The sequence below is a fragment of the Rosa rugosa genome, chromosome 1, assembly GCF_958449725.1.
Source record: "Rosa rugosa chromosome 1, drRosRugo1.1, whole genome shotgun sequence".
In the NCBI taxonomy this organism is placed as follows: domain Eukaryota; kingdom Viridiplantae; phylum Streptophyta; class Magnoliopsida; order Rosales; family Rosaceae; genus Rosa; species Rosa rugosa.
The window spans coordinates 11320953-11342830 of record NC_084820.1 but is presented as its reverse complement, the minus strand read 5'-3'; the positions used below and the strand labels follow the sequence as shown (position 1 = coordinate 11342830).

The 21878-nt window shown below is 40.0% G+C and overlaps 3 protein-coding genes across 3 annotated transcripts; 2 read left to right on the top strand and 1 right to left on the bottom strand.

The window, feature by feature from the left end:
- The first annotated feature begins 3 nt into the window (after window positions 1-3).
- Window positions 4-2606, top strand: LOC133717265 (protein FAR1-RELATED SEQUENCE 5-like). The gene is made up of 2 exons (XM_062143948.1): window positions 4-142; window positions 356-2606. Exon 2 carries the CDS (start codon window positions 392-394, stop codon window positions 2402-2404), a length of 2013 nt encoding a protein of 670 aa, XP_061999932.1. The 5' UTR covers window positions 4-142; window positions 356-391; the 3' UTR covers window positions 2405-2606.
- Window positions 2607-2858: 252 nt separating this feature from the next.
- On the top strand, window positions 2859-5842 carry LOC133717280 (protein FAR1-RELATED SEQUENCE 5-like). The gene is made up of 2 exons (XM_062143971.1): window positions 2859-3124; window positions 3433-5842. The coding sequence occupies exon 2, from the start codon at window positions 3449-3451 to the stop codon at window positions 5387-5389; it is 1941 nt and encodes a 646-aa protein (XP_061999955.1). The 5' UTR covers window positions 2859-3124; window positions 3433-3448; the 3' UTR covers window positions 5390-5842.
- An 855-nt stretch (window positions 5843-6697) lies between these two features.
- On the bottom strand, window positions 6698-10192 carry LOC133717288 (uncharacterized). Its single transcript, XM_062143979.1, has 7 exons — window positions 9473-10192; window positions 9216-9358; window positions 8614-8891; window positions 8165-8319; window positions 7626-7888; window positions 7312-7374; window positions 6698-7212 (listed from the first exon to the last, which is right to left on the bottom strand). The coding sequence occupies exons 1-7, from the start codon at window positions 9723-9725 to the stop codon at window positions 6955-6957; spliced, it is 1413 nt and encodes a 470-aa protein (XP_061999963.1). The 5' UTR covers window positions 9726-10192; the 3' UTR covers window positions 6698-6954.
- Between the last annotated feature and the right edge of the window lie 11686 nt (window positions 10193-21878).

Sequence of the window (21878 nt, the reverse complement as noted above, 5' to 3'; positions counted from 1 at the left end):
TCTCTCTCTGGATAGTGACCCAGAGCCATTGCAGTATAAAACTCCAAAGTCCTCTCTTTTCTTTTCTTTCTTTCTCTCATAGCAGCATAAACGGCGTCGTATCACGTCTTGGACTCTTGGGTATTGTTTCTCGGCGAACCAGGTAGTTTCCTCTGTCTGCAATTTGCGTTGGTTGTTATGCATTTCTGTTTTGAAACTTTTGGAGGTTGATGTGTAATTTTGTTTATGAAATTTGATGTATTGGATATAATTTCAGAGAAATTGAGAACAACTTTTGATTATATTTTCCAATACTTAGAATAGGTACCAAATACGTGTCTCACATGTCTGGGTTTTACTACTATGTTGTATACAGGTATTAGAAAAATTTGGGGTTTATGAGTAGGCTGTAATGGAAAGTGGTTTTCAGAAGAAGATGTTAGAAAATGGTGATGAGGGATATCAGTTTGGAGATTGTGAGGAGCTAAAACTAGGGATGGAGGTGTCTAGTGAAGCTGAAGCTTATGAGCTGTGCAACAACTATGCATATAAGAAAGGGTTTAGTATTCGTAAAGGGCACCTTCGAAAAGATGCGCAGAATAATCCCAGGCAGAGAGAGTTTTTGTGTTCGAAAGAAGGGTTTCTGCGAGATGAGGACTTGTGTGAAGTGAAAAAGGTGAGGAGGTTGGAGACGAGGACGGGGTGCAAGGCTGCATTTCGGTTCAATGTGGAAAATGGTGTGTGGAAGATCTCTTACACTCATCCGCATCATAATCATGAGTTTGCGAGTCCTGAAGAAAGAAAATTTCTGAGATCGGGTAGAAATATACCGAGTGTTCGTGCAGCTATCGTTGGTTATAAGGTTGATGAGAGTAGCACACCAGTGAAAGCATACCCAATCTTGGAAAAGGAATGTGGCAGTGCTGACAGTGTTGGGTTCACTCATAAAGATTATCATAGTCTTTTGCAAAGCAAGGAGGGAGAAATGATGGAAGCCAGGGATGTACAAAATTTGGTTAACTATTTTAAGCATAAACAGATTGAGGATCCGAACTTTTTCTATAGTGTGAAAGTCGATCAATTTAGTCGGATAACAGATTTCTTTTGGAGAGATGGTGGATCAAAGTTGGACTATGATTGCTTTGGAGATGTGGTCTGCTTTGACACTACATTTCAGACCAACAAATACAATCTTATTTGTGCTCCATTTGTCGGAGTTAATCATCATTGGAAGAACGTCTTATTTGGTTGTGCTTTTTTATTGGATAAGAGCGTCGACTCATGTATTTGGTTGTTTAAAACATTTCTGGAGTCAATGGGACATAAACAACCTAAAACCATTTTCACAGATGAGGATACAGCAATCGCAAATGCACTTGCAAGTGTGCTTCCAGAGACACGCCACCGATTGTGCAGTTGGAACATCTCTAAGAATGCTACGCTACAGCTTGCTAGTCATTATGCTAATCCCGAGTTCAAGAAGCACGTCAACATATGCTTTCATGATTGTTTTACTGAAGATGAGTTTCAAGCTGCATGGGGTAACATGATTAAAGCATTCAGCCTTGAAAGTAACTCGTGGCTGAAGATGATGTATTCACTTAAAGAGAAATGGTGCCCTGCTTTTAGCTTAGATACTTTCTCTGCGAATATTGCATCCGGCCAGAGGGGTGAGAGCATGAACAATATTTTCCATCAAATATCTAGAACAAATGGGGATCTGATCAGTTTTGCACACCATTACGAGGAAAAAACAAAAGTGATGCGATTCAAAGAGTTGGAAGAGGATTTTCGTTGTAGAAATGCCACGCCTCGTCTCACAATAAATAGTGGTGTCTTTAAGCAAACAGCTACTGAGTATACTGTTAGAATGTATTCATTTCTTGAAAATGAGCTCATGAGTATCTTTGGGGTGAGGATGACAGAAGTCGGTACTGATGGGAATGAGTGTATTTATGAAGCTACTGAAGAAGGTTATGAAAGAGTCTATAGAATTCGATTTCGATATGATTGTTTTACTGCTAGGGTTTCCTGTTCTTGTAAGTTATTTGAATCTATGGGAGTGTTGTGTCGTCATGCTCTAAAAGTATTGGATTTGAAAAACTTGACAAGCATACCAGCCCAGTACATAGCGAAGAGATGGACCAAAGGGGCGAAGAAGGGGATTGTGGTGAGTACTGATTTCTCCAAGTCACCATACAAAAAGGCAAAGTCTGCCCAATCGTCGCGCCTAAGTGCATTGATGCACGAAGGAACTAATGTTTTCAGTTTAGGCTCATTGTGTGATTCTGGAACTAGGATTGTCAAACAGAAGTTAGCAGAGACGATGCAGTTACTCGAAGGTGATGCAGAAACTACCGACATGGTTAGAAATTTGAGAAGAGCAGATGACTCATCTGTCTGTGCTGCGGTTCTGGATGACTGAAGTGTGGAACGGTTGCGAGAGATGAAGGGAAACTGCTAGATTGAACATATTTTAGATGTATACACTATACAGTTACCATGCTTCTTGTCAATACTTTTGAATTTTACTTTTTGGTAGTGCTTTGTAATGCAGCAAGTTGTATAGATTTATACCATTAATGGATTTGGCATGAAATGAAGGATCATGTCAAAATTCGGCCCAAGATTCTACGTTTTCCGTTTTAATTTCAGTTCATAAGCTATTGCTTTCTGGAAGAGAGTTGTCATGCAGCTGAAGTGTTCTGAAGTCAGTGAATTACTGAGGAGAGAGAGCTTTGCCCTGCCTTGTCAACGATGAATGGTTTTTCCTAACCATTAATTCTAATCTGTAAAATTACACCAAAAGCCAAAAAAAAAAAGTAGATTATATTTATGTGAAGGAAAGGGTATTGGCACTAGAGTAGAGGTAAGACCGTAAAACCAAGCTCGTACTAGAATTTTGACAAGATCAATGCGCAGCTAAAAGAAGTAAACAAAACGGTGCGTTTAGGTCGTTTTACAATTTACACCCACCAATACCATTAACTTGGTTTACAGAAACTCTTGGGAATACCAAAGCCTTCTTTCTGCTCTATATATATCCTCTCCGTCACTCGAACCCATAATCCAGTTGCAGAAAGAAGTCAACTTTGAACGGCGATTGTGACCTCAGACTCAGAAAGTCTCCTTCTTGGCAAAACAGGTAGCACTTCTGCCTCACTTTATTTTTTGGGTTTGGATTTCTTGGATTTTTGGACAGGAGAGTGACTTTCGAATTGTTGGGTATCTGGTTTATGAAACTGGGTGTTATTTTCTTTATGAAATTCTGGTGAAAATTTTCAGAGATAGTTTTTGGTGAGTAATATGATTGTTCACGAAGATAGATTTTCATTACACATTTCCGAATGTTTCACGAGAATGTTGTTGGTTTAGACTTGAATGTGTGAACTTTGCTTGCCCTGTTTTCTGTTTTGTCAAAACAGTAATAGAAAATCTGTTGTTTATGATTAGGCTGTCGATTAGGTAAATGGATAGTGGTTGGCAGAGGAATATATTAGAAAATGGTGGCAAGGTTGGAGAAAGTGATGAGCTAAGAGTGGGGATGGAGGTATCTAATGAAACTGAAGCTTATGAGCTATACAACACATATGCCTTCGAGAAAGGTTTTAGTATCCGTAAAGGGACTGTGCGAAGAGATGCCCAAAATAATGTCCGCCAGCGAGACTATTTTTGTTCCAAAGAGGGGTTTCCACTAGATGAGGAGATGGGGGAAGTGAAAAAAGTGAGAAGATTGGACACAAGAACCGGTTGTAAGGCGATGATTCGCTTCACTGTTGATAATGGTAAATGGAAGATTGCTCAGTTCAATCCGGTTCATAATCACGAGTTTGCTAAGCCTGAAGAGAGACAATTTCTGAGATCAAGTCGACATATACCAACTGTTCGTGCAGCTATCATCGGTTCTAAGGTTGATGTGAGTGTAAGACCAACAAAATCACAATCACACTTGGAAAAAGAAATGGGCAGTACTGATAATGCTGGCCATAATTGTTTGCACAGGATGAAGGAAGGAATGATTGAAGGAGCAGATGGACAAAGCTTACTTGATTATTTGAAGCATCAGCAAATGGAGGATTCAAATTTCTTTTACAGTGTGCAAGTGGATCAATATAACCGTGTCACAAATTTCTTCTGGAGAGATAGTAGATCAAAGCTGGACTATGATTGCTTTGGAGATGTTGTACTCTTTGACACCACATTCCGAACCCAGAAATACAATCTAATTTGTGCTCCATTTGTGGGGGTTGATCATCACTGGAAGAATGTCCTATTTGGTTGTGCTTTTCTATCGGACGAGAGAACCGATTCATTTACTTGGTTGTTTGAAACTTTTCTGGAGTCTATGGGAAATAAACGGCCTAAAACCATTTTTACAGATGAGGATAATGCCATGGAAAAAGCGATTGAAATTATACTTCCAGGGACACATCATCGACTATGCACATGGAACATCTCTAAGAATGCTTCACAATATCTTGCTAGCCACCTTGCTAATCCTGAGTTCAAGGAATGCTTTAACAAATGTTTTCATGATTGTGTCACCGAAGCAGAATTTGAAGCTACGTGGGATGATATGGTTAAAAAGTTCAACCTTGAGAATAATTTGTGGCTGAAAAAGTTATATTTACTTCGAGAGAAATGGTGTCCTACTTTTAGCTCAGACACTTTCACAGCTAATATCGGATGTGACCAGAGGGGTGAGAACATTAATACTACTTTCCATCAAATTTCTACAAAAACAATGGATCTCATTGGTTTGGCACAGCATTACGAGAAAAAAACAAAAGTGTTACGATCAGCAGAGGCGGAAGAGGATTTTCGTTGTAAAAATGGTATGCCTCGTCTTAAAGTGAACACGGGTATCTTTAAGCATGCAGCTGCAGAGTACACTATTAAAATGTATTCATTCTTTGAAAATGAGCTTTTAAGTACCTTTGGGGTGAGGATGATGGAAGTTGGTAATGATGGCAACCAGTATGTATATGAAGCAATTGAAGAAGGTCATCAAAGAGTCTACACTATTCAGTACAACTCCACTACTTCCATGATTTGTTGTTCATGTAAGTTATTTGAATCCATGGGAGTGTTGTGTCGTCATGCCCTGAAAGTATTGGATCTTAAAAACTTCATGAGCATACCAGCTCAATACATAGTGAAGAGATGGACTCGAGGGGCGAAAAAACAGAATGTGATGAGTGGTGGTTTATGTGAGCTCTCATGTAAAAGGGCAAAGTCTGCCCAATCACTGCGCCTGAGTGAGTTGACGCATGAAGGGAATAATGTTTTCAGTATAGGCTCATTGTGTGATTCTGGAACAAGAATTGTCAAACAAAAGTTGGTAGAGGCCATGAAGTTACTTGAAAGTGATACGGAAACTACATCCATGCTGGGAACTTTGAACAAGTAGATGACCAATATGTTCCGGATGTGCCTCTTGATAACTGGTGTTAGATCCCCTAGTTCTGACAGCTAAAGAGATAACTAATGCTAGGTTGAGAAGTAATTTGGAGAAAAGAAGAAACGGAAACAGCCTGTGTTCAAGGCTTTTGCTTATTTTTTGCTTAGAATTGTACTGTATAGGATGTGTGTTTTTTGTTTCTTTGGCAGAAGCTATCAGTAAACATTCTTTTCTTCAGAGGCTAGATATATCTGGTTATTATGCTTCTTGTAATCATTGGAATATGAGAATTTTATGGTTTGGCAGCTTTTGATATGTGCTTTTTATTAGTGAAATCCTTTGGTTTACTTGGTACAATACAACAATTTGAAGATTTGGGATGAATTTCTCTACTAGAAAATAAAATATCTGCTTTAGCCCTTTACAATACTTACATATTTTCTCTCTCTCTCTCTCTCTCTCTCTCTCTCTCACTCACTTCCCTCTTCAGGTGGTGAGCATCTATATAGCAAACTGAGAATAGTTCAGGGAAACAAGAGACGCCGTCAACATGTTTGGAACAGCAATAAGGTTTATTGGGAGAAAACCGAAACCAAAGATGAAACCGATAGAGCTCAAAACCCCACCAGAGCAGACACAGACCATCACTAGGACCATCTTTGACATCGTGAAGGAGCACGGTCCTCTCACCATTTCTGAAACCTGGGATCACGTTAAGGTAATTTGATTCCCATTTACAGGTCTTGTTGCTGTTGTAAGCTCTTTTAGTTTTTGAAATCCGGAGCTGTCTCTACTCTTATCTCTGATCTGAGTAGTGCCTACCAACTGTTTGATTGAATGTCCGAATCATTTTTATTAGGAAGTTGGTTTAAGAGGACTGACGAGCAAGAGGCACATGAAGATAGTGTTGAGGTGGATGAAGGAGAGGCAGAAGCTTAGACAAATATGCAACCATGTAGGGCCTAATAAGCAGTTTATGTATACGACTTGGTTCACAAAACCCAACACCAAGCAGCAGCCGAAACCTGTAAACGGTTCTCCACAACCCAAGTTCCCTTGAGGTTTATGGGTTTACCAGCTGAATTGCTTCCTCTTCACTCTGCATTATCGTTTCTAAATCGTTTTGCCGCAATCACAATGTCAGTGATTAGTATTTGTAATCTCTCTTACCAAAATGTAGTGATTCTTATTTAGTTACTGCTATACTGACTGCTAAGAATGGTGGTGTTCAATGAGATTTAATCCCATAGTTTAGATGGTTTGCCGAAAAAATAAAAAACAATTAATAGAGAAAATTAACAACAAAATTGGAGCCAATCATTTCAATAAGATGTTTACCTTGATATATCAAAATCCATAATGTTAACCTTGATAACAAAAGCTACTAGCGATGATTTAATATGTACATAAAAAGCAAAAGCAGGAAAATTGTCCTAATAATCTAGTGTAATTCATCTTCTTTTTGATAAGCACTGAAATCCCTAGGAGAAGAGAGCATGTTACAGATGTATATTTCGCCCCAAATAGTTTGAATTATGTGGCATTCTAGTTGACACTAAAGTGCCTCTAAAGTATCAGGCATCTGAGTGGCTCTTTGATTTCTGCAACACTACCTTCAGAACCCCAGCAATTCTGTTTGCCATGTGATGTTCTAAAAACCTTTCTTTGACCCTTTCGTAGCCTCTCTTCCCCATCGTAAGTCTCCTCTCAACATGAGTAGCAAGTTTGACAATGTTTTTCGCAAGAGGGGTAACCCCTTCTTTCCCAACAGGATGCAAGAGACCTGTTGTTCCATTCACTACAATCTCTGTGGTTCCACCTGCAGCTGTTCCCTGGCAAATTTTTCATTTCAAAACAAGATTAGCAGCAGCAATACAAAAGAGAATTACTTGCAAGATCACTAGGCATATATCAAAAGGAAGATTCATTACCAGTACAGGCAGCTGAAATGCCATGGCTTCAATAGTTATCCTACCAAAGCATTCTCCCCGTGCCTATATGGAAGGGTTACGAAACAGGTTACAAGATGAAGAAAGATAATATAATTAAGATCTATGTAATTCCAACAACATTAGGGTCAGAAAGGCAATAATTTTGATGCCTTTTATGCATCTCGTGCTTTATCTGTTATGCTAACTGGGAACTGCTTTACATAACAAACTAGTTTAACATTCTACATGTACATGCAGATGCAGTTCTTGAAAACAAAATATGAACTCATTAATAAACGAATAATATTCCATACCTGAGAATTTTGCACAAGAACATCAATGGCAGCTAGATATGGAGCTACAGTCAGCGTTTTGTTTACGAAATGAACACGATCTTGAATTTTCTTCAACTTTACAAAGTAACGTAATTCAGACTCAAACTTGGTGTGAGAAGTCATGTCACTTCCCACAACAACTGCATGCATTTTTGGCAGTTGCAGCTTCTTCTCTTGGACCAATCGCAAGCTTTCATAGAATGAACGCAGAAATAGATCTTGGCCTTTTCCACGTGAAACACCTGTAATCATCAATTGTAATCTATTCAAAAGGCCTATGGATAAACTAACCAAAGACTCTTTTCTTTTCCTAATGGAAATGACCACAAGTTTTAGATGCATACTAGAAATGCCAGAATAAAGACAAAAAAAGTAAGTAGAACAGGCTAATTCACAGTGTTGCAGTATAACCCGATAAGCAATAGTGAAGTTACTGCACTGGCCAATTGTAACTGGACATTGGACAAGACTCAACCATTTAAAGAAGAGACAAGATCAAATCAGCTCAGAACACATACTGTTTATGATGGCAAATAGTAGATCTTCACTTCGTACTCCAAGAGACTCCCTAACATGCTCACGCAAAACCCTTTTTGCTACAGTGTCTTCAGCAACTTCCATAAGCTCTTTGCTGTTCCCAAGGTGAACAACAAAGGTCTCAGGCATTTTGATCCTGTAGGGAGCAAATGAATGCAAGTAAGAAACCACAATTTGACTACAAGAAGAAATTGGAAACAAAAAATTCCAAAGTAACGAAATAAGAGTGTTATTTGGCCTATGGAGCACTAGTTCAGAGTTTCAGATCTAGTTCTTCATAATGTTATAGTCTTTCTCTCATGCTAATGTATTGGATAAAAAGTACATCAGGCTTTTCAAACTCTACCTCAAAGGATGTGTACAGAGCAATTATAAAATGCATTTAGAGTTACTAAGCACAGACAGTTCAATGGCAAAATTTGAAGCATACCCCAAACGTTCTCGAGTTCTATTCTTCCAATATTCTGCTGTTACGTGTGAATCAATCATAGAACCTGCAACAGCGGGAAGGTGCTTGACATAATCCAACTTAAAGTAATGACCACGCATTTCATGGATCCACCACAACACTTTTGGGAGAAGATGGGGAACATTTTCCTTGAGAGTGGCATCCAATTCCATCCATTTCCCAGCAACTGCCGTGTTCAAGACAATTAAATCAGCCTTGAGAGCTATATTTGTAGCTTCTTGGCCCTTTTCCGACAAGACCTAGCAGACATATGGAAGCAGACTTAGAATCTTGCAGATAAGTTACACAGAAAACAAATGAAACCTATCAGAAACAGGAAATACCATGTAGCAGAAAAAGCCATAATTTCATAATGGTCATAATTTAGATCAACTAGGAACGCTGCTTTACATCTCATACTCTCCCTAACCAGGTGGCCAAATATACGTACAATGTAGAACAATACTGCTTCCATATCACAAAAATTCAAGACAAAAACAATACCTACAGTAAAACACAGACAACAGACCGCAAAAGAAAACATCCAAAACAATCACTGAAAACAAAAAGGTCGATTTCGCTACCTGCACTCCCCGGTCCAACATCTTATTCTCCAAGCTGTATGTCACTTCGTCAGTATGCAACGGCCTCTGAATAGTCACCCAACAAACTTCTGTACCAACACTTCTTAACAAAAAAGCTAGCTCCATCAACAGCAAAGGCCCACCTGGAAATAACCAGTTCGAAAACCATTCATTACTATTCACTGTGGTATTTGCATAATTTACCAACTTGAATCCAAATCAGTAACTTAAAAACGAAAAGAACGCATTGAATTTACCAGAGAGAGAAAGCTCGTGCGAGACTAGGAGAACGAGTTTGGACTTCATGAAGCGCAATGGGCTAGGACTGGTGCCGATCGGCGAGCCCAAAGGCACCCTCTTTCCGACGACGTCGAGGTTCCGATCGCATGAATCGAACGCCGCTCTGATGAAGAAGGCGATCAAGGTCGAGACGGAGAGCATCACCAGAAAAGCCAACAGCCACCGCTTCTGGGACGCCACCCACCCCGCCGAGTGCTGCTGCTTCGCCATTAGGGTTTCCCGAGTAGCGGCGCTCTAATGGGAGCAGAGGAGGAGGACGCATTTTAGGGTTTCGAATTGGGGCTTGTGATGGTTTTGGTACATTTGGCTGGGTGTGATTGCAGACACTTGTAGCGAAGCTTTTGGGTGCGTTGGTTCCAAAAGGTTGAAGCTTTGATTAGGATTGAGGTCAATGGCTCTTGGATTTGGTCAGAGAATCAAGAGCAGGTAGCACAGAGCTCGAGTATGGTCTTCTTCTTCTTCTTCTATTTGGGGTGCTGTGTGTATTTTTGAGACTTTTGGGGACGAATGGCTCTTTTGCTTTTTAAGAGGAACAATGCGAATTATGCAAAGGAAATGCCATTTTGGGACCGTTTTTGTGTGGCTTTTGCTTTTGGATTCTTCGTATTCCTTTTCCTTTTGCCTCCTTTCTTCGAAATTCTTGACATTTTTGAAGGGGGGGCCTTTATTTGCTGTAATGAAATTTCTCTTTTTCTTCTTTGTTCTATTTTGGTGAATTATAAACATATCTTTGTGGTCATCAAGCTTTTTGGGGGAAATGGCCGAGCTGCCCTTTTTTATGGGGGTAACATCTATTTTTCTTCTTTCATTCTATTTTGGTGAACCATCTCTCACTCCCATCAATCATAAATTACTATGGGGCAATAATATGCATACTCCTCTTATTGTTTGGTGTCATCTTTGCCTTTCCAAAAATAAAGGAGCTCTTGGAATTTGATCAAGTTGTGTTTTTAATAAGGACGCCCTTCTTCAACTGGGTTGCAAAGTGTTAATTGAATCTCAAAACTAGTGGGGTAAAGTTGTTACAGTTAAGTATCTCCGAAAAACAATTTATTGTCATCTTCCTTTGATTTTATTAATTGATGATAGCAATAAATAAACTAGTTCAAGACTATATTAAGATTAAGATTTTAGTTTGCAACTGATTCGAAATAATTTAAAAACTAAAGACTCTGTGTTGGACTTCTCATATTATTGATAGAAGATACTCTTATGTATTGTCATACTACTATTGAAACTATTGATCATCTATTTTATGTCTTGTTTTTTTTTTTTTTCTAGACAAATTTGGAGTTTATTTTCTAATTTCCTTAATCCTTTAAATTGGCATTCCTCTTATGTTGAGTCACTTGAGTGGCATTAATTGATTCGTTTTTGGGGTTAGGGTTTATGCTTCCGGATGAATAATTAGTAAATGAATTTGATTAACTTTAATTGTATCATAATAGTGTAATATTGAGATCAAAAGGTCGATTAAGTAAAAAAAAATATTCTTCTTTTTTTCCGAAAAATTTCAACATCCTCCTTATGAGTTGCTACGCAGAAATAAGATGTTCATTTTCATAATTAAGAAATGATGTTGCCTCCGGTGATGGCCCAAAAGCCTAAATTGTTAGATGAAAAGATGAATGATTAAAAACGGATGAAGAAAAATTCTGACCCTCTTCTCCCGTTGGTTTTAGCAACTTATCCTAAAATTTCCTCACAACTTATCGAAATTGTGAAATTGTAGGAAAATTTTGAAGGTCTTCATTCATGCTCACATCTTATTAGATTGAACCTAGCGAAAGATATATTGTTTGTCTGTGTATGTTCATAATCTATCTCATTTACTAAATCTCTTTTATATTGTTTGTCCGTATACGTTGATAATCTACCTCATTTACTAAATCTCTCTTTGTAGTGGATACACCATAGTTAGATTATCTTAAAGTTTTAACATTAATTGACTCGTTTTTGGGTTTAGGGTTTATACTTCTGGATGAATAATTAGTACATGAATTTGATTAACTTTAATTGTATCATAATGGTGTAATATTGAGATCAAAAGGCGGATTAAGCCAAACACTTTTTTTTTTCGAAAAGTCTCAACTCCTCCTTAAGATACGTGGAATTAAGCTATTCATTTTCATAACTAAGAAATGATGCTACCTCCGGTGATGGTCAAAAAGCCTAAATCGCTGGATGAAGAGATGAATGAAGAAAAGACGGATGAATAAGTTTTCTTCATCCTACCTCCGGTGATCAAAAGACAGATGAAGAAAAGCGATGACCTTTTTCTCCCGTTGGTTATGGTCCAGCAGCTCTTGCATTAAAAGAGTGTACCCTTCACCTTATTTAAAGAAAACCAAATAAATATGAAATAGCATTACTTCACAAGTCTTGTACATTCATCCGTATGCTCCACAACACGTTACATAACCTCCTAAATAGTCTGATATACTAAACTGAAGTTTGCATCATATTGTACTATATTATATCAAAAGAAAATAGTGAACATTTTTATCTTTGTGCTATTTTTTTGATGTTGTTGGAATTCAACAAACAATTTATAATTAAGAAGAGATAGATGATTTTTTTTTTTATCTGAAGAAGAGATAGATGATGTGTACTTGTAAAATACAATCTTTTCTCTCTAGTTGAAAGTTTCTCTCTCATGATTGAGAACATTTGTGTCTCTATGACGTCGTTTATTAGTCCAAATGTCCAATCTCAACATTTTTCCTTTTGTTCTTGGTCTCCTTGCGAAAGTAAAATTTGAAGATGAAAGGGTTTAGAATATTATTGAAATTAATGTATACTTGACCATGGTTTATGGGTATAGTTTGTTACATGCAGTAGCTCCATATTGACATGTGATATTTTAATAAATGTATTATATTTTAAGAAATGCTTTGTTTAGAACTATAGTAGTATATTATTATTATTATTATTTTCACCTAGCGATTTCAATAAGCATCCCTAATTTCCTTGTAGTCATTTTAGTTTCAAGTATGCCAAATTGACCAACATTTTCCTAATCACTAATGTAGCATTCAGTAACACTTTTATGCCTATATTTTCATTTTAGAAAATGAAAACATGATGAGAATCCGTTCGACAAACTATTTATCAAAAACGTTAAGAACAAAAATAGAAAATAGTTTCAGTTTTTACTCGAAGAAACTGAAAACAATATTTTGATGTTTTTACTTTTACCTATTCCCAATTTAGAAAATATGGAGAATGTTCAAGTAAACCCTAATTTGTGTTTGGCCCAAACTCTAGGTTACTTGACCTAGTGGTAATAGGGTTCAATTAGAAGGATCTAGATTCCTATTCAATGTACGATTACTTTCCTTGTATGATTGAGATTCTATGCATTGTAATCCTCTATATAAAGAGACCCCTATTATCAATGAGAATACACAGCAAATTCCTCTCAATTTCAGTTTCTCTACAACACGTTATCAGCACGAAGCCCTAACCTTGAAACGTCCGCCGCCCACCTTGAAGCTCTTACCTCCAGAAGCCCAGAACCAGTCGGAAAATACCCGGACCGGCCCCCGGAAATACCGAAAACCTCTCTGCCCGGTTCGAAGCCTTCCTCACTGCCTACTGCTGCCATACTCCACCAGAAGCTGTAGCCTGACCCCAGATCACCGGAGCAGAAAAATCACCACCGGAACCGGCCTACAACCACCCGAACCAGCCGCCTGAAGTGACTGCACCACCGAACCGCCGCCTGCATCCTCTGCCCCTGCTTCAGTCAACCAAGCCCAGCAGTCAACCACAGGCCCAGAAGCAGCCCTAGGCCCAGAAGCAAAGAAGCTGACATCGGCCCAAAAGCAAAGAACCAAGCCCAAAGCCCACTGAAGTCAGACCCCAGCCACGTCAGCAGCCCACGTCAGCGTCAGAGTGCCACGTCAGCAACCGGCCGCCACGTCAGCACCTCCGGTCAACGTCAGTCAACCCTCCAGTCAACAGCCGGTCAACCTTTTTCCGGCCACTTTTCCGGCGACTTTTTCCAGCCATCTACAGTAACTTTTCCGGTCAATAATTTCCTACCACTTTTCAAGGTAAATCTTTTCTAAAAGTTCCCGTTTTTGAAGTTTTTCAATTTCTTCTTCTTTTTCTCGGGGACTTCCAACATCCCTTCTTCTACCCCCCTTTCTTCTTCATAGGGGAGACCAATAGCCGAACTGTGGGGGCTCGTGCTCACTCCAAGCTTGGAGCTTGTAGAGTCCTCCAAACTTAGAGTTTGTTGAGAAGAAAAACGATCGACCACTTACATCATTGTTTCGATCTAATCCAAAACCCCTCTTGGAATCGGATTTTCTTGGAAGCGATTACGCTCAGAAAATCCCTAATTTCTTGGAAGCGACTACGCTCAGAAATTTTATAGTTTTTCGTGGTAGCCTTTTTCGCTCCAAAACTAACCCTATTTTCTTGTTGTTTTTCAGGATGAGTAACCTGAACAAGTTGAGCTTCGCTCCACTAGAGACAACGGGCGCAGGATACCACAAGTGGGTCCGTGATGTGCGCCAGCATCTTAAGGCTGATGGGATCCTGAGTACGATCCAAGAGCCAAGTCAGGATGTGCTTACTCCTCAACAAGCTGCTGCTTTTGAAGCAAATAGAGCTAAGAGATAGGCGAATGAAGCTAAAGCCATCATTCTCATGACAAGGCACATGAATGACGCGCTCCAAAATGAGTACCTCAATGAGGAAGACCCAAGAAAACTATGGGTAGAACTCAAGCAGCGTTTTGGCAACGTCCGTGATTCCCTGCTTCCAGACTTAGAAGTGAGATGGCATAGCCTCCGCTTCTGTGATTTCAAGTCTGTACTTGACTACAATTCAGAAGCACTTCGTATCAAGTCCATGATGGAATTCTGTGGACAGAAAATCACTGATACGATGTTGATCGAGAAGACTCTCTCCACCTTCCCCGTCTCTGCATTGATGATAGCCAAAAACTATCGGATTGATGTCAATGCTAGACGGATCACAAGATTTCATGAGCTAATTGGTGCCTTGAACGTAGCTGAAAAGCACGACAACATACTTGTGAAGAACTATAACTCTAGACCCGTGGGAACCAAGTCAAATCCGGAGTCTAATTATAGTCGCGCCTCCAAGGGAGGACGCAAGGAGCGAAACCCTAAGAATAGGGATATTTCTGGACGTTCTGGTCCATATTCTCGCCCTAAAGAGGAAGGAAACCGCCAAGATAGGCATACACGGAACCGTGGAGGTAAACGTGTGAAGAGAGAGAGAGAGGCCAAGCCTCCGGTTATGGTGGTAACGCCACCAAAGGCAATAACCGTCCTCATAACGCTCCCAGAGCGCCTCGATCAAGGGAACCTGACCATAATGATGCTTGTCTCAGATGTGGATCAAGTGGACATTGGGCAAAGAAGTGTACTGCATCCCAGAACGTTGCAAACGCATACAAGATGTATCGTGAGGCAAGGGAGGCAAATTACATGGAACAAGAAGATCAAGATGGCTATCTCGATCTAAGGGTGGAAGACTACAAGGATCAAGACCCAGAAACTGGCGATTTTGATTAAGTATTTTTATTTTCCAAGAGATGTAGGCAATTGCCATATTATTTTTGTAGTAGATGCCAATGCTATTAGTCTTTCTTCAAAGTAGGCGTACTCAATGTAAGTGTGATGTCTAGGAAGGTTTTGAGATAAGTGGTACTTAAGCGAGCCTTGCTCCACCGACATCTCTCTACTCACCTGGTCACATTTGCATTGGAATTACCGAAAGGAGTTAGACAACTACCATTGTTTTGCATTAGCTAGTTTATTGGATTAGACTTTCTTTGGTTAAAGAAACGATGATGTAATTCCGTTTGGCTTATTAATAAAAGTTGAGTTCTTTTCTTTATGACTCCTTTTTAATTACGAGCTTTTCTTTTAGGAATGGATGAACATCAATGTCTTGCGGATAGTGCGACTACGCACACCATTCTACGACATAGGCAATTATTCTTGGAGATGTTGCCTACATATTCATCTGTGACTACGATGGCTGGGCCATCAGGTTTAGTTCAAGGACATGGAATGACCCAATTCCTTTTGCCCAATGGCACCTTGATTAAAGTCATTGAAGCTCTCTACGCTCCTAAGGCAAACCGAACCTTATTGAGCTTTAAAGATATTAGAGCCAACGGATTCCATGAGGAAACGCATAGTAAGAACGGAATAGAATTCCTTTGCATTACCTCTACTGATTGCGGAAGAAATCGCATCTTAGAGAAGCTTATGTGTCAATCTAGTGGACTCTATGTCACTACAATTCGACCTATTGAATCCAACAATGTCATAAGAGAAGATCTCTTGGATTCAGACACATATTGGCTTTGGCATGACTGACTAGGACATCCTGGTCGTGATATGATGCTCCGTATACTAAAGACTTCACACGGACATCCATTCTTCAGAGTGAGAAGAAGCAAGAATCGAAAATTGATTCTTGGACTTAGCAAGACCGCAACAATTGCAGCATCTGGCGCTGCAGCAGTCTTGGGGCGTCATAGGGCAGCCCAAGTCCCATGTGATGACGCCATCAATGGCGCCAACCATGAGCATGACGCCATGGTTGTTCCTCCCAATGGCCATGATGCCATACACAACAATTCCCATGGCTCCAACGCCATGATTGGAGATGTAGTCACACATTTTGCTTCTAATAGCGCTATAGACTCTCATGCCCAACCAAAATCCTCATTGGTTGCTTCTAAGGCCCTTCGCTCTTTCTGCAAAGCCTGTTCATTCGGGAAATTAGGATCGAGACCGTCCTACGCAAAGGATCCCAAAATACTCATTCCGTTCTTACAGAGAATCCAAGGGGGGGTATCTGTGGACCAATTCAACCATCATGCGGACCTTTTAAATACTTTATGGTATTGGTTGATGCGTCGACACGCTGGTCACATGTCGCGCTGTTGTCCACTCGAAATGCTTCTTATGCTAAACTCCTCGCCTAGATTATCCGTCTACGGGCTCACTACCCTGACCATCCTATTAAGTCAATTCGACTTGATAATGCTGGGGAGTTTACATCGAAAACATTCGATGACTATTGCATGTCACTGGAGATTGATGTAGAGCATCCAGTTCCCCATGTTCATACCCAAAATGGTCTCGCAGAAGCCGCTATCAAACGACTACAGATGATAGCCCAGACATTGGTTATGCGCACCAATCTCCCTGTTTCTGCTTGGGGATATGCAATATTGCATGCAACGACACTAATTCTTCTACGACCCACTGCAACCCAATCTTACTCTGCGTTACAGCTAGTGACTGGGTACGAGCCTGATATCTCGCACTTACGCATTTTTGGGTATGCCATTTATGTGCCTATTACGCCGCCACAGTGTACTAAGATGGGTCCACAATGACGAATGGGCATTTATATTGGATATGAATCTCCAACGATCGTCCGCTACCTTGAACCCTTGACAGGCGATCTCTTTACCGCTAGATTTACGGATTGTCACTTTGATGAGACAGTCTTCCCATCGTTAGGGGGAGATAAGAACACATATGTTCAACAGGAACGACAGGAATTGTTGTGGTCTGTCCCCACTATGTCTCATCTCGATCCCCGTACCGCACAGTCCGAACTTGAAGTGCGAAGAATAATCGAGCTCTAGAACATAGCAGACACTCTGCCTGATGCGTTTTCTGATGTTGCCAAAGTGACGAGATCACACATACCTGCTGCAAACGTGCCTGCAAGGATCGATGTCCCAAATACTGGACATCACGCCTCTCCTGTGACACCAGGAGATGGCGCCATTGCCCAACATGGAAATTATGTGGCATCTATGGCCGCAGGTCCCGCAAGAAAGCACGGTAGACCGATTGGTTCGAAGGATACTCGCCTTAGAAAGAGAGCGAATGAGGCACAAACAAATCCTTTGATCATTGATACTCAAAATCCGTCCCATGAGAATGTTCCGGATTATGGTTATGTCCAAGAGACAGCATTGGGGGACGCCTCAATGTCAGAACCTATCCCTGAGAACATAGAGATCTCTTTTAATTACACTAGTGTACATGGGACGTGGGAAAGAAACTCCATCATCATTGATGATGTATTCGCGTATTCAGTGGCGCGTGAGATTATTGAGACCGATGATATCGAACCACGCTCCGTTGATGAATGCCAACGTAGAGCTGATTGGCCAAAGTGGAAAGATGCGATCCAGGCAGAACTTGATTCTCTAGCGAAAAGAAAGGTATTCAGACCAGTTGTACCAATACCGCCCAACACCAAACCAGTTGGTCACAAATGGGTATTCGTTAGAAAGCGTAATGAGAAAAACGAGATTGTAAGGTACAAAGCTCGCCTTGTGGCGCAAGGTTTCTCACAACGCCCTGGAATCGACTACGAGGAGACCTATTCTCCCGTAATGGACGTCATAACGTTCCGCTACCTTGTCAGTTTGGTAGTTTCCGAAAAACTGAACATGCAGCTTATGGATGTGGTTACTGCGTATCTATATGGGGATCTAGATACAGAGATATACATGAAGATTCCAGACGGAATTCAGTTACCCAAATCAAGTGGCTCTAAACCACGGAGCGCGTTTGCGATTAGATTGAAACGCTCACTATATGGATTAAAACAATCCTGACGGATGTGGTATAACTGTCTAAGTGATTACTTGATTGGAAATGGATATGTCAATAATGAACTATGCCCATGTGTGTTCATAAAAAAGGACAACTTCCGGATTTGCAATAGTAGCGGTTTATGTCGATGACATGAACATAATTGGCACCCTTAAAGAGTTAAGGGAAACCGATGAACACTTGAAATCCGAGTTTGAGATGAAAGATCTTGGGAAAACACGGTTTTGCCTCGGTTTAGAACTCGAGCACCGTAGAGATGGTATCCTGATTCATCAATCAACTTATACCCAAAAGATGCTTAGGCGTTTCAACACTGACAAGATTAAGCCTTCAAGCACCCCAATGGTCGTCCGTAGTCTTGATCCAAAAAAGGATCAATTTCGTCCAAAAGATGATGATGAAGAAGTGCTAGAGGCTGAAGTGCCCTACCTAAGTGCAATAGGCGCATTATTGTACTTAACACAATGCACAAGACCGGATATCTCATTCGCTGTGAACTTGCTAGCTAGATATAGCTCTGCGCCAACACGACGCCATTGGACTGGTGTTAAAGATATCTTTCGATACCTAAGTGGTACGATCGATATGGGCTTGTTCTATCCCTACAGAGAGAAGATGGATTCAGACCCATCAAGTGCCAGGGACGCCACACATGGTGGACTGCGTTCCCTCTCCCCATCCCAAAACGATATAAGTGTTTTGGAAGGTTTTGCTGATGCTGGGTACCTCTCTGACCCACACAAAGGTCGCTCCCAAACTGGTTATGTTTTCACTATGGGAAAGACCGCGATATCTTGGAGGTCTACAAAGCAGACCTTAGTCGCTACCTCTTCGAATCATGCAGAGATTATTGCTCTTCACGAAGCAGTTCGTGAATGTATATGGCTTCGATCCATAGTTACGAGTTCGAAGTAATTGTGGTTTGAAGTCTACCACAGATGAGCCAACAAGCATTTATGAGGATAATGCTGCTTGCATTGAACAAATGAAGCAAGGCTACATCAAAGGCGACAACACCAAGCACATATCGCCTAAATTCTTCTACAATCAGCAACAACAGAAGCTCCTCAAGATCAAAGTGAACCATGTTCGATCTGAGGACAATGTGGCAGACTTGTTCACTAAGTCATTGCCCAAATCCACGTTCGAGAAACATGTGGCAAGAATTGGCTTGCGGAAAATATCTGAACTCCCATGATCGTAGTCATCAGGGGGAGACGCAGACATCAGGGGGAGATGTCTACATGTTCGTCTCGAAACGTGAAGAGTGTGTTGTGCTCTTTTTCCCCTTCGACCGATGTTATTTTTGTCCCACTGGGTTTTTGTTACTCGGCAAGGTTTTTAATGAGGCAACGAGAGAAGCACCGCTTTTGGGCAACACAAGGGGGAGTGTTCAAGTAAACCCTAATTTGTGTTTGGCCCAAACTCTAGGTTACTTGACCTAGTGGTAATAGGGTTCAATTAGAAGGATCTAGATTCCTATTCAATGTACGATTACTTTCCTTGTATGATTGAGATTCTATGCATTGTAATCCTCTATATAAAGAGACCCCTATTATCAATGAGAATACACAGCAAATTCCTCTCAATTTCAGTTTCTCTACAACAGAGAATATTTTTTTTTTCGCACTAACCTACTGAATGCACTTCTCATAGTGGGAAAATACAATCTCGTTTTCTTTTTTAAATCATTTTCATAAAATTATTTTTGGAAACGTTACCGTACATGCCCTTAATTTTTTTATGTTTTTTTCCACTCTAGGGTAAAGATTCAAGAAGCTGATTATTTCAATGATGATGCTCTAATGTGACCGTTACTCCTATGGCTCTCCCAATGAGATAAAACATTGAAGACATCGATCCTGTCATGTACGAATACACGTGCTTGGATGAAGGAAGCTAGTAACCAAATACACTATTTAACTACCAAACCAAAATAAGCTGGCCAACCCCCTTCATAAGTCCGAGACCCCTCCAAGTGGTGGACATGGGAAACAATGATCTAAAAGAGATGCGTGACAGTGTGGTAGTGACTTATGTGAGACTGGTGGTTTACTCAAGGCTTTTTTTTTTTTTTTTTATTTAAATTAGACGGTATTAGTTCCTTGGAGATTGACGATATAGGGAGCTAGTCCCTCCCTCAAGCCCGAGGGCAAGGAATAGGCGTGGTTTAATCAAGTATTTGCTCTCCTCAAAGTTTAATTTTTTTTTTTGGACTAAATTTTCTTCAACAAATAGAATTGCATGTTACAGATATCTCAACGACATACGTATAATACTCTAATCACATTTTTTTTGTGAAATTATCTAATGACACTTTTTTTTTTTTTAAGAAGCGAGTCGAGAGCTAATTTATTGAAATTATCTAATGACACTCAAATAATAGGGAAAATGTCCATTTACCTAAATTTGAGCTACAATAATCCCATTTACCCAAACATCTTATAAGATTACCCACTTACCCAACAAATTACATATTTTTTACCCTAATACCCAATTAAGTTATTTATTTATTTATTTTTGGGACAATTTTGCCCTTTCTCCCTTTGTCACTTAGAGAGAGAGAGAGAGAGACTTCACGGGACTCCAGTCGCCGGGCACCGGAATCCTATCTCCGGCGGCCGGAATTCGGAGACCGGTGTCCTATTTTATTGACATTGCCTCCCAATAAACTTGATTGCCCCCTAATAAACTTTTTATTCCCCCCCTTCCCCCCAATAAATTTTTATTGGGGGTTAATAAAAGTCTCTGGCGACCTCTTTGCGAATTTTCGGCAACCTCCAGACCTGTAACAGGAGTCCTGCATCCTATTTTATTGCCCTTCAATAAACTTTATTGCCCCCAATAATACCCAATAAACATTTTATTATCTCCCAATAAAAATTTATTGGGGGGGGGGGGGGTAATAAAAATCTCCTGCGACCTCTTTGGAAACCTCCGGCGACCGGTGACGGAAATCTGACGAGGTCTTCAATGACTTTTTAATTATTTAAAGGGCAAATTTGTCTTTTTACATTTAAATTAGGTAAGTGGGTACACAAATTTTTTACTGGAGTAAGTGGGCATTTATTGGACCCAAACTGGGTAAATGGTCAAGAGCCCTAAATAATATAAGCTCTAACATATTTCAGAGCTTTTCGATTCTTCTCTTTTCAGTTCCTGTTAAACGTGCTTCCGACCGCCTTGCCGATATCCAATTACTACGTCTTCGATAACTCTAGCGGCCTCGTCGATCTTGTATCCTTTCAGAAACGATTGGTTTAGCTTGCTCAATAATAATACTTAATAGTTAGTACTGCTTCAAGTTTGGGTTTTGATTCTGTTTCAAGTTGTTTTTCACTTACGTATCAAATCAGACTAGCTGTGGTGACCGAATCAAGGTCAGTGACTTTTTATTTTATTTTTCCATGTAACTTCGATGCGAAAGTAATAAATCTCTCCTAGGGTTTCTGTTCATGTTGTCAGTTATTACATTGAGTACCTCAAGATATGTATACTGATTTGTCTGGGTCAAAGAATTAGCATATTAATTTGCGAAGCATAGGAGATAAACTGTATTAATTCATTTTGAGTATTGTGAGATACCTGCTGGTCATGAAGTAAGTTTTAGAAATTATTATTGTAAATTTCCTGTATCTGATTAACTAGATTGTATGGCTTTGACGTTTTTACTTGAATTTTTTTTTTTCCTGGCTAGGTACTGTTTTAGAAGATCCATGGATGA

Excerpts from the sequence above, each read along its gene's own strand:
- LOC133717288 (XM_062143979.1), bottom strand. The coding sequence starts at position 9,725 with ATGGCGAAGCAGCAGCACTCGGCGGGGTGGGTGGCGTCCCAGAAGCGG. Across the intron at positions 9,359-9,472 it reads GCACGAGCTTTCTCTCTCTG|GTGGGCCTTTGCTGTTGATG; the intron begins GTAAATTCAATG and ends GGTTATTTCCAG. Across the intron at positions 7,375-7,625 it reads TTCTTGTGCAAAATTCTCAG|GCACGGGGAGAATGCTTTGG; the intron begins GTATGGAATATT and ends CCTTCCATATAG.
- LOC133717265 (XM_062143948.1), top strand. The coding sequence starts at position 392 with ATGGAAAGTGGTTTTCAGAAGAAGATGTTAGAAAATGGTGATGAGGGA.
- LOC133717280 (XM_062143971.1), top strand. The coding sequence starts at position 3,449 with ATGGATAGTGGTTGGCAGAGGAATATATTAGAAAATGGTGGCAAGGTT.